The sequence below is a fragment of the Urocampus carinirostris genome, chromosome 4 (assembly GCF_059441175.1).
Source record: "Urocampus carinirostris isolate Australia breed hairy pipefish chromosome 4, RoL_Ucar_1.0, whole genome shotgun sequence".
NCBI classification, from domain to species: domain Eukaryota; kingdom Metazoa; phylum Chordata; class Actinopteri; order Syngnathiformes; family Syngnathidae; genus Urocampus; species Urocampus carinirostris.
In genome coordinates, this window is record NC_142352.1 from 13633276 (window position 1) to 13646109 (window position 12834).

The 12834-nt window shown below is 38.0% G+C and overlaps 1 protein-coding gene and 1 pseudogene across 1 annotated transcript in view; both read right to left on the reverse strand.

Moving 5' to 3' along the window:
* Positions 1-5297: 5297 nt before the first annotated feature.
* slc39a13 (solute carrier family 39 member 13) overlaps positions 5298-12834 on the reverse strand; it is a 28618-nt gene continuing 21081 nt past the window's right edge. Inside the window, exons 6-10 of the mRNA XM_088333700.1 lie at positions 11656-11745; positions 9218-9268; positions 8986-9118; positions 8810-8909; positions 5298-6001 (exon numbers count right to left, since the gene is read on the reverse strand). Coding sequence (XP_088189826.1) covers positions 5926-6001; positions 8810-8909; positions 8986-9118; positions 9218-9268; positions 11656-11745 — 450 coding nt within the window. The 3' untranslated portion in view covers positions 5298-5925. The remainder of the gene's footprint in view (positions 6002-8809; positions 8910-8985; positions 9119-9217; positions 9269-11655; positions 11746-12834) is intronic.
* On the reverse strand, positions 7313-7473 carry LOC148366876 (U2 spliceosomal RNA; annotated as a pseudogene).

The window sequence follows — 12834 nt, forward strand, 5'->3', positions numbered from 1 at the left end:
CACCAGTAATATACTGGACAGGATGGGACAGACGGGATCAATACCTGATACTCATGCAAGATACCGGACAGGACGGGGTTGATACCAGATACTGGATACAACAGCAATATTCCGGAGAGGACTGGACAGACGGAATTGATACCGGACTCACGAGCAAGGTACCAGACAGGACAGGACAGACGAGATCGATACCGGAGACTGGAGCAAGATACCGGACAGGACAAGACAGATGTGATTGATACCGGATACTAGAGACTGGAGCAACATACCGGACAGGACGAGACAGGCGGGATCGATACTGGATACTGGAGGAAGATACCGAAAAGGACAAGACAGGCGGAAACGATCCTGGATACTGGATACACGAGCAGGATACCGGACAGAGTCAAAACACAAGTCTTGCAAGTGCAGAGGTTTGTTGTTATTTATCAAAGATGTTCAGAGAAAACTATATTTCATTTCTAGTTTTTCAATGCTCATTAAGTGAACGAATACACTGAAAAGAGGCATAATTCATCACTTAGCTTTAACTCTGAGTGTTTGAAATCCAATTGGATTAAATAGTCTATTTAAGGCAAATGAAAAAGAAAATATAACATGTATTTTTAAATGTTAGCCTGTTCATAAATGTGTATTGTTTTTGCTACTCGAAAAATACGTATCTTCTCGTCTTTTTTTTATCTATGCCTGGATAGAATGTGCAATAATGCAAAAATATTTTGAAAAAAAGATACAAAAAAATGTATGTATGTATATATGTATATATGTATATATGTATATATGTATATATGTATATTTGTTTATATGTATATATTATGGGCAGCACGGCGGCACAGTGGTTAGCGCGTGTGCGGCACAGTTCTAAGGTCTTGGGAACCTCCTGTGTGGGTTCAAATCCAGCTACCGGACTTCCTGTGCGGAGTTTGTACGTCCTCCCCGTGCTTGCGTGGGTTTCCTCCAGGCACTCCGGTTTCCTCCCACATTCCAAAGACATGCATTTCAGGTGGATTGGCCGGTCCAAAATGTCCCTAGGTGTGAATGTGCGAGTGAGCTGTCTGTCCCTGTGTGCCCTGCGATTGGCTGGCAACCAGTTCAGGGTGTCCCTTGCCCACTGCCCGATGATTGCCGGGATGGGCTCCAGCACCCCCGCGACCCTACTGAGGATAAGCGGTGCAGCTAATGAGATGAGATGTATATATTATTCCCATTATGGCTTTTTTGCCAATTTTTTAAACCCAATGTGGCCCGCAACTCATAGTTTTCCCACCCCCTTCACACAATTGTCAAACCCCCCAAAAGAAAACAATAGGGTGTCAAAAAATGCATTATTTTCATTTTACTGAAACAGTTTAAGAACTGTCAGTCTTTTAATAAATAACAGAAGGTTTCCAATGAGACAAGTTCTGAAAAACACAGTTCTAGCATTCCAAGCAGAGGGTCAGAGAAACTGAATTCCTTTTTACCTGTTTCATCCCGAACGCAGGGGACTGAAAGACTGAAGAGAGTGCATTAGTACTGCTTAAGCCGAGAAGAGACTAAAGGCTTATTTCCACAGACTGTACCTATCTTCATCTAGTCTGCTCTACTTGCTAAAATCGCAGATTCCACAGTCAAAGTAGCTCTGCTCTGTTTGACTCTGCTCATTTCAGTACCCCAATCTGATGCGGTTGGGTAAAGAAGTAGCCTAGCCAAAAAAATGACGTATTTTTGTGGGCAACATGATTAGTTCGGAAAAAATGTGTTAATCCATGTCATGTTCCCATGAAAACAGACGCAATTCACTATGGCAACCGAAGAACAGCTTAGGAAAGAGAATCACCGACTAAGTCAATATGAGGTCCTTTGAAGAGGAACACTTTTCTAACATTGATCATAAAAAAAATGCTTAAAATGCACGATGGCTTGATGAGAATCAAGGGTATGTTCCAAAGGATTACAGAAAAGACAAGGGAACATGCTTTTTGCAGGACCTCAGCTGAAAAAAATAAGACCTGTGAATATTTTTCAAAAATTCCTGTTTGTTTGATAGTCAATGAGTTTTGCTCATTAGATCTATGGTTATATTCTTATTTGTTTTTCTAGACAGTTAGAGGGCGCTATATGATACCCACTGGAGTTTTTAGTGCATCAGATCTATGATGCAGAGATCCAGGGTTCAAGTCGAGCTACCGCCAACCCACCCCCCTTACTCGTGCGAAGCTTGCATGTTCTCCCTGTGCCTGTGTGGGCTTCCTCCGTTGGTTTAATCCCACATTTCAAAGACATGAGTGAAGATAATTGGTAGGTCCAAATTGGTATGAACGAGTGTGTGAATGGTTGTTTGTCTCTGTGAGCAATGCGACTGCCTGGCAACCAGTTCCCACTGCCCAAAAGTGCTGCTTCCAGAAGTGTGCTTTATATTTTTTGCATTTAACCAATCACATTTCAGCCATTGATTGTTGCCAGGCTCAGAAATCTGACCATAGGCCTTCACAAAGACTACTGAGGGCCTCACGGATAAAATCGGTGTTAGATAAAGCTGTTGGTTTAGCAATCAGATGTTGAGTTGGCGACATCAAGGCATTCTTTCAGGTGGCTAGGAGGCAGCAATGCACCAAAGTATAAAATCTATTATGCAACTAAATTCTAATAGCATTTATTTTTTCACTCCACAGTAAACTTTAAATTCAATTAAACCTTGAACTTTTTAAAGTCACTTTAGTGTCAAGCAACTCAGAATCTGTAACAAAAACACAACCAAATAAAATCCTGACTTTTCAGTGCAACAACGAAGAAACTATGAAGTACAAGAATAAACTCTATTTTTGTGATGTAAAACACATTACACCTGAAAGACAGGAAACATAAATTGTTTTACAAATGTCCCCCCAAAAAATACAAATCAATTTCAACCTTTTTTATACTCAAATAATTTAAAGCCAACAACATAGAATCCCCGAATATCACAAGAGAGGGAAGGAACTGGCTCTTTATTGGTGGGGAGCCAGCTCTTCTTGTTTACTTTCAAAAACTTCCATAAAGCAGGTTCGTTCGCGAACATCAGTAAACACCTGAAAGCCTGGGTGTGAAATGCGTTGCCTGACACTGGTATTATAAACTACATTTATCTGTTTTACTATGTATGGTTTCTTATTTTTTTCTCAGTAATAACTTGCAAAACATATACAGTATGGGAGAACATTTTGTTCATTTTAGGATATTTGCAAAAAAAAAAAAAAAAACTTGAAATAATAACATTGTGCACAAGTGCATATTTAAAAGAAATTGTAAAAAATTGTGAGTCACAAAACCCCTGGTGAGAAAAGTGAGTACACCCTATAGTAAAAGTTCCTGAAGTTCAATAATTTGCGTGGGCACCATGATTTTGCAGAACCACTTTAATCCTCCTGGCCATTGATTTCACCAGCTTCACAAATTGCCACTGAAATGCTCTTCCACTATTCCATGATTGAGCTAGGGGATATTGAAGATTGCTTCTCCACCTTCAGCTTGAGGAGGCCCCAATTTTTGGATTTAGATCTGATACATGCTTGGCCAGTCCACCCCTTTACCATGAGCCCCTTTTAAAAAGCCATAGAAGTGTATGTGGGGTTATTGTCATGCTGGAACATTGCCCTGCGACCCAGTTTCTGGAGGGAGAAAATTATTCTATGCTAGTTTTTCACAGTACATACTTGAATTTGTGTTTCCCTGAATGAAATGCAACTCCCCAACTCCAGTTGCACTCATACAGCCCCAAACCATGACATTCGCAACACCATGCTTGACTTTAGCCACGATACAAGCATGTTTGTACTCCTCACCTGGTTGTCGCGACACATGCTTCACACCATCTGAGCCAAATCAATTTATCTATGTCTCATCAGACCGGGGAGTATCTTTCCAGTAAACCATGGCCTTTGTTTACATACTTTTCATTTTGTCAAAGCGGTGTTTCGTCAGTGATGTTCTATTAAACATCAGGAAATCTCTGCAGATGTGAAGGGTATACTCACTAATGTGACATACTGTATGTTGTGTTCACTGAATTCCCCATGTCTGAAAAGATGTATTTCTTCCATGACCTCACATCTCTTGAAGATATTAGCCATATCAGTCAAGTTAGTCTACATTTCTCGAGTCCCCCAGCGGGTGGAATACTTTGCAACATAATTTTTGGGCGAGACACTACTCATTCTTTGCCTTTTTGAATACCTTTAACACATGAGATGTGAGAATCTTGACATACAGTGGGGAAATATTTCGTCAGCAAGGCTTAATCCACGCACCGGGTTGTTCGTGCAGCAATGCAGCTGGGCTGGTTCCACTGGTACATAATACAGACTGAATAGACCAGTTTGGTTGAGCACAACCTTCTTGCTAAACATGTTGAAAATCTTCAATAAGAGTCTTACAAAAACGCATAAATAACATTTTATTTCACACTATTGCAAAATCCTGACACTTAAAATATGGCAGTTTGAGTGGTGCCTCTACAACCGCGTTATAGAGACATGCTTCAGAACTATATATTAAGAATGGGGTATACAATTTTGAGAAAGAAAACATTTCAATGGTATAAAAAAGGTCACACATTTGTCACACATTCACATGAAAGAAAATCATACATTAGTGAGAATAAGTTCATGAGTGTATTTCTCGCTATTTAGAACTGAAAAATAAGAATTTCATATTTACTTTCCCATAAACGTTTCAATTAAATGGGAAGCGTGGGTGCCATTTTGACTATTGTTTTTGAAGGCCTACAGAAATTTTTGCTCTGTAGCTATATAGGCACAGGACATATCAAAAGAATGCTTGAACCCTCATCTTGATTAGCTTTTATCATTGTTTAATAAACAACAGCTAAACATTGCTAAGTTTATTGGAAAAACTCATTATCAAGAAAAATTCCGAGAAAATTGGCCTTTTGTGAAAAGATGTATTTCAAGCACAACTTTCACTTAGGTGCCTTTTTTGAATTTGTGTAATATCCTAACAATGCTTTCCTTAAACTTTGCTTTCAAAATAACACTTTATTGCAAGAACACAGAATTTATGCATGAACGATGCATAAACTTTACAATAACTTTTTATGTTTGTGGTGACAAGATCACACGATTTCGGTAACAAGGGAGCCGACCACACACTCTCAATCGCTGGATAGAGGAAGCAAAGCAACACGAAAAAGTGGTGGCTCCTCGATGTGAGGGCGAAAATCTGATCAGAGCCATTCCGGCTAGTTGAGATTTATCATACCGAAATCTTTACCGGGGGCTTACTGATGTCCAGTGCAGAAGCCTTTTGATTTAAAAAAAAAAATAAAATAAAAATAATATATATATATATCTTTACATTTTTGGCACTCAAGTGACTTTTAAAAACTTGTATTTAAATGTATTTGTACATTATGGCACTGGATGAGTTAATAACAGCTGCAATTGTCTGTTTTTAATTGAAATAATAACACCCTGTGAAAAATTAATGCTGCACTCATTTGCTGTCACACAAATCCAATTTATATGCTGTGTGACAGCAAATGTCTGGTAAATAAATATGTGTCTATCTTTTTTTAAATATATATAAAATGTTGACTCCTCTGGACCATCGCCAGATTATCTGATATACTATATTTAAATATATTTTAAAACACCTTAGTAGAGCCATACAAATCATTATATTTCCCTTGATTTTTAAAACTAGCACATTGTCCATGTTGGAATTAAAAAAAAATCAAGTTCATCTTACTATAAAGTGCATTTTTTTCCTGGTATTTGTTTAGCCAAAACCATGACGGGTAACAATTATCAAGACTGTATATAATTGCCGTGGAGATGGACTGGAAGCGTTCAAAAAGGATCACTGCAGGATCAGTGTCAAAGATGTCCTGCTTGCTTTTGGTTGAAGTGTTTTTGATGGGCAAAACAGCAGCAGAGCGTCAAGAGTTCAAATGACGATAGTTGAGAGGACAGCCATGACCGCCACACCACAGAAAATGAGCAGGGCTTGAAGTAAAGAGTGCCTAGAAAAGAAAGAAAAACATAAGTAGTTTCAGGGACATTAAGTAAATACAGTGTCCTCTCTACATACAAGCTACTCAAGATACAAGAAATCCGAGACACGAGATGTCTTTCGAGCAAAAATGTTGCCAGAGAGAAAATCCAGGTTACGAGAATTTTCCAACACTACCAGTAGAGACCGCTCACCACTGGCATCAGCTCCTCCCAAATGCGTATGAGTTTCTCGCGTTAAGAAACCTGATCACAAGCTTTTTATTGTGTTTTATTTCTTTTATCTCCTTTTTGTGGCTTTTTTACGACCCTAGCCATGAGTTCTGGAAAAGGAAAAAATATGAATGGCAAAACACTCTGTTTATTATGCAGTAACACGATATCCCATTTCAAGACTTCAAATCTTCAGCGTCATTTTAGCACAGCCCATGCTAATATTGACACAGAATTCCCCAAAAGTACTGAACTACGCAAGCAAAAATTAAGCACCTTGAAAAGCCAGGTAAGAAGACAGTCTCAAATGTTTCAGCAATTTATTAAGCATGGAGAAACTGTGACACTTGCCTCCTATAAGGTAGCATGGAACATTGCCCGTAGTAAAAAAACATACAGCGAAGGTGAGTTTTTGAAACAGTGTTTTGTGGATTTAATTGAAACTCTGGCTCCAGATAATAAAAAACTCAAAGATTCCATAACTGATCTACAGCTGTCACGACAAACAGTTGAAACCAGAATATCGGACATAAACAAATCGCTTGAATGAAGTCAGTGCGTGGCGTGGCTCTTTGACTCTCACAGTTAAAAATTTCGTCTCTTTGTCTCAAACTTGTTCGCCACCCCTGTACTAGTCTAACATGAGCGTGGTGTTTGTGTGAGTGATCTATCATGGGAGCCACCAATAATGACTAGATCAGGGGTCTCCAGACGTGGTGCCCCATAAGAACAGTTGAAGTTCCCGTGGACCAGTGCAGAAAATTGCTCACCAGTCCTGGGTCATTGTGATATTCTAGGAATTTAATTTTGTTAGTGGTTGACTGTGTCTATTTAACCCCATTTCCAATAATTAACCTGTTAATAACATCTTAACTACATAGTATGTTTTTATTTTAGAGATGCATATCAAACTGGGTGCCCTTGGCGCTAACTTGTAATAAAAAGTAGCTTGGGGGTTTTTAAGGGTTGTTGTTCTATCTTCGTTATTCATTATCCATTATCCGTTATCGGTCAGTTCATAATACGCTACAAAGCCTAGGAGCCGGGACACTTACTCTCAGCCAAAAGGCAAAGCTAAGGTCCTAGCCCTAAAGCCTTGCTGCGATCATTGCGAATGCACCGTTCCCGGAGGTACTGCAATACCGGGCCGATGCGTGGAGTGGACAGAGCAAGCTCTTATTCCATCTCCGGAATGCAAAAATCAAAGATCATGGCAAAGGCCAAGCTAAGGATCATGGCAAAGGCCAAGCTAAAAGGCCAAGCTAACTGAATATGAAGTACACAGTCCAAAAACAACAGCTTGAAATAATTAAGAGTCACCTGGATTACAAGAAGAGACTCCTCTTGTTGTGGATATGTAGCTATTATTATGCACTGTTCACATCATTGTCACTCACGGCTATTAATGTTATGGTTCTTTGATATCCACATCCTTAATAGCTGATCTGCTTTTGTAACCTAGGAGATTGGATAATGAAATGATCTGCATTTATATAGCGCTTTTCAGGTAAAGACTTCCCAAACCGCTTTACAGTGTGCTTCACATTTCCCAATAGCAGCCGTGCAGCCATGTACGGCGCTAACCTGCATATTGGGGGTATTAGGGGTTCAGTGTCTTGCCCAAGGACACTTCGACATGTAGGCTCTACCTCCTGAGCCACTGCTGCCCCCAAACAAGAAAGGGCTCAAGTGAGGGTTCATAACATGTTGGAAATTCTTATCTGAGGTTCGGGCATTATTCTCTGTTCTACCTGGAAATTCAAAATCCGTTGACTTCTTCTCTCCCTATTTAGAGTGTCTACTATACTTTGAACTTATAAATCTCAAAAGAGACACTGTCCCTGTACAAGGACCTAAAAGTTGAGACAGTGTCAAGAGAGGGGGAGTTATCATCGGGTACACATGGAGTGGATTTCAAGGTCAGTAGTAGCAGAAATTCAAGGAGAGGACTGGTATACACTCTGTGGTAGGGCATGAGGAAGCAGCGAGTGCCGATACCAAAGACACAGAAGTTTATGCAGCGCTTAGCTTCACTAATTTCTGAGGAAGGTATATTCCGCAGCAAGTGTTTAACTGCGACGAGAAAGGCCTTTTAAAAAAAAAAAAGCCATGGAAGAAACTTAAAAACTGAAAAAAAGCAAAAAAAGAAAGAAAAGAAAATATTGTGCCGTGTGTGTGTGTGTGTTCATTTAAAGTTACAGTAACTGTAATTGTAAGTGTACAGTAAGTGCTTGCATTTCATCTAAAGTCCCTTGTGCTTCCAAGTCCTTCTGAACAACATATAAATCTCCCTTAGCAACAGATGACTTGCTCAATGGTTCATCACAATGAATTAGCATTTTATTTTGTTAATATCAACTCGATATCTCAGTGCTGTATTTTTCTATTCAATTTATAGTTGTGTTTTAATTGATCAGGAAGATGTGTTACATAGCTATTTAGGGTCAACTTGGACGATTTTGGGAAGTCAGGAACCGATTCATATGTTTTTAATCATTCTAGACCGGGTTAATTCACTCAAGATTTGAGAAATTCTAAGCATAAGCTTACAAGTCTGCAGAGGGGTCAGTGTACTTTATTCATGATCAGTAAGGAATGGCTCTTACCTCAAACTGGATTCTTCGAGAAGATCAGGAAGGACATTCACCAAAGCGATGTACAAGAAGCCTCCCGAGGTGAATGGGAGAATCCAGGAGGTAGCATTTTCTGGACAGGACAAATTATTACTGCACTTGGCATGGTTCAAAATCGAATTATTTTACAAACAAAGAAAACAGCTTACCTGCGTCTTTTGGGGACTGAGCATACAAAGCAAAGCATGCCCCCAGAACACCAACCAGCGCGGTGGCCAGCTGCAGACGGGCGGCGCGCCACCGGTCGAACCCGGCTCGGAGCAAAATGGCAAAGTCGCCCACCTACGGAAAACGGCACATTTCATAGATCTGGGGTTGAAAACCTTCCATAACATAAAAATCAAAAAGGCAAACGGGAGCTAACTTGTGCAAAGGTCTCACCTCGTGTGGGATTTCATGGAGCAAAATGGCAAAGGTGGTAAGAAAGCCGACCTGAAAACAAAGCATTATTAATTAACTTTCTTAGACTATTATCAAAGTTTCTGGAAAATTACCCTGGATGGCTTCAAGTTAGAGCATTCAGGTTAAGGGACATATGGTAATAGCTTGCACAAGAGAACCAGTATTGCACGCGCGCAAGCATTTTTAGATATCTTTTTAACTTCCTCTTTGGCAGGTTCATCCATAGTTCCTGCTGATAGCCTTATGTCACACCAACTGGACTATTCTTGTTTCAGCAACAATACACATGTATGTGGCCATCAATTGGCTGAGTGTGTTATTGAATAAGATATCCGAATAAAATTTTGAATTGAAATGAATATTTGATATTGGGTAGAGGGTTCGTGCACTCTTTTCAGAGACAAATTCAAGCAATAGGAACTTTCAAAGCCAATTTTTTTCCATTTCTCTAGTACCATTAAAAAGAAAATATCTTATGTGAATTAGGTATTTTGCAGATCCACACATATATGTGTTATTTACATTTGTAGTTTTTAATCTTGTGTATGCATTTATCAAGACTTATGATTTTTAGATCTTCAGTAAATTGTGAATATGTAGCTTACATTTTCAATTGCAGGAAGTTCTTCTCACTATAATTCATTACTGGGAAACGCTACCTCAAGTTTTTGCATGGACCATAATAAATGTAGTATTATTTAGTACTGTATTACCATAGTTCTATTTTTGCAGTATTTTGTAGTATTTTCTTATTTATATCTGTACTACTTTAGTATTATTGTAGTTTCATGTTTTTACTATTTTCATAGTAGTATTTTTGTAGTATTACTGTTGTTTTGTTTTTGTAGTATTTCTGTAGTATTAACAGAGTATATTTTGTAGTATTACTGCAGTTTTTTTAGTTATTCTGTAGTATTTCCAGCATACCTGTAGAAGTTTTGTGGTATGATTGTAGTGGAATATTTACAGTATTTTGTTGTAATCATTTATGTCTTTTAATTAATAACATCTAATACTTCTGTAGTAGTATTTTTGTTGTATTTCTGCATCAATATATCTCAAGATGTGCTATTGTTTTATAATATTACTGTAGTGGTATTTTGTAGTATTTCTATATTTTTATACGAATTTCTAAAGTAGAATTTTGGTTGTATTTTTGTAATGTTGCGTCAGTTGTATTTTGTAGTATTTCTGGGTTAATTTTTCAGAAGTGATATTTCTGTATCATATTATGTACCCACGACTAGGTAAGACTAAATGTCTGATTTAACAGAAAGCAGACAATTTATCTAATTGTAAGCTTTAATTTCACTTTCTAAAAAAACATCTTTTGATTATTTTTGTAAAAAATCTATTATAATATACATAATATAATACCCATTATACTATATACAGTATATTATAATACAAATATTTAAAATGATAAAAATATCTGCTGCAATATTTTTTGTAGTAGGTAATTTGCACAGACCCTATATTTAAAAAGTGGTGAGATTGTAAAAAGATAACTATGAATAATTACATATTTATATAGTTACCAATCATTTTACAAAGTCACTTGTTAAATTATGTGAATACTGAAATGTCTTGGCGACATACAAACAAATAAATGGGGTTTGTTGTTGAATCGAAAACAACAATTCTTATCTGAGAGCACAATTTAACCGTTGATTATAAAAGTACAGAATATTATTGAATGACCATTGCAGCGTTCATGAATAAAAGCATCTACTTAAGATCCAATATCTGCACCGCTTATCCTCAGTAGGGTTGCGGGAGTGCTGGAGCACATCCCAGCTATCGTCAGGCAGTGGGCAGTCAGCTAGTCGCAGAGCACACAAAGGCCGACAACTCACTCGCTTATTCACACCTAGGGAGAATTTGGACCGGCCGAATAACCTGAAATCCATGCACGCACGGGGAGAATATGCAAACTCTGCACAGGAAGGGTGGTAGCTGGATTTGAATCCATGACCTCAGAACTGTACCGTGGACGAGCTAACCACTCTTCTGCTGTGCCACCCCCGGATGTATTATTATTGAACGAATACGTTTCTTCTAATCAAACAGTAATGGCTTATACACTAAGTACACGTATTGTTACATTTACAGAGAAGACACAGTCATATTGAATCATCAAGACCTTAAGAGTTATTGCGATTGCGCAGACAGTAAAGAAGCTGTATGACGGATCAGTCATTATTCAATTAATTTTGTCAAAATAAAAAACGACTTCATTTGTAAGTTTGATTAAAACCAATCAAACTATCAGTTTGACAGTTAAGTTTTAAAAGCTGTCTTTTATTTGTTATGTATAAAATGCAGCCAGATACTGGAGCATTTTATGAATCTTCTATGTGAAATCTGCTATAATATGGATCACATGCATACTTTTTAGCTCACACACAGCTGCTCACCTTCTTGCTCACAAGGAAACTCCCAGCGACAGCCAGTCCATGTGTGAAGTTGTCAATGCAGTTGGCCAGTAGGTTAAGGTAGCCACTTATCTGAAATACAGGTCAAGTATAAGGATTATGCTACAAAGTCATGACAACATGTATTAAATATTGTTGTCCCCTAATTTATGCATCTGCCTACTTTTGTGAAGGTAATTATTGCACACTCTCCGTAAATCCTATGAATTTCATTCCACCTCTCAAATATCACCGAGTTTGTCTGTTATAGTGTTCCCCATGCATAAGAAAATTCTGGTGAGCCAACAGAGTTTAATTAGTCCTGCATGAGCAGGGGTTTTCAACATAGTACCCGGGAACACGAGGGTGCCCTTGAGGACAGTTGAAGAGCCCACAGGCCTGTTGTGAAAATAGCTCACCAGTGCTGGCTCATTGATATTTTCTCGTAAAATATTTTTTCTAACTTAACCTGGTAATGGCATATTACCAACATAGTAATAACATGATAATTTGTCATATTAGAAATAGCAAATAAATAAATTCCAGTTCATGGGCTTCATAGAAAAAAAAACAAGTATTAACAATTATTTTTAAGCGATTGATAAAAAGAAAATGAGAATCTATGCGATGTATAAAACACATTTATTTACTTTTTTTAATTAATTTATTTTATAGGAAATACAACAAAATAAATTCAGCGTTTTACTCTTTTAGCTAGCAATCTGGCTCCCTTTTCGTTTTTTTACCCGTTTACTTTTCCAGTTGACTACTAAGCTAATTTGTATCTATTTAGTAAACCATCTAGCTATATCAAACTGGGTGCCTTCGCCCTAATTAGGAACAAAAAGTAGATCGATGCTTGAAAAAGGTTGGGGACCCCTGCGCTACAGTCTTATAAACTTGTAACGGTAAAAATCGAATATTTTTCAAATGTAAATAAATGCAAAGTTAATCAAATGACTAAAATTTTTTACATCATAAATTATTGCAAACACCATTATGTGTATTTGTGCTGCGTATCTCTGTCCCCGATTGGTATTTCTGGTGTTTGTCCCACCCCATTTGCACTGTGATTAGACGGCTGGGTAAAATGTGACATTGACGAGCGACGCGGTTTCCCCAAGATGAACATTTTTTAACTCTCGGTCACCAGAAAAAAAGGTTACGCGTTAAAATACCTGC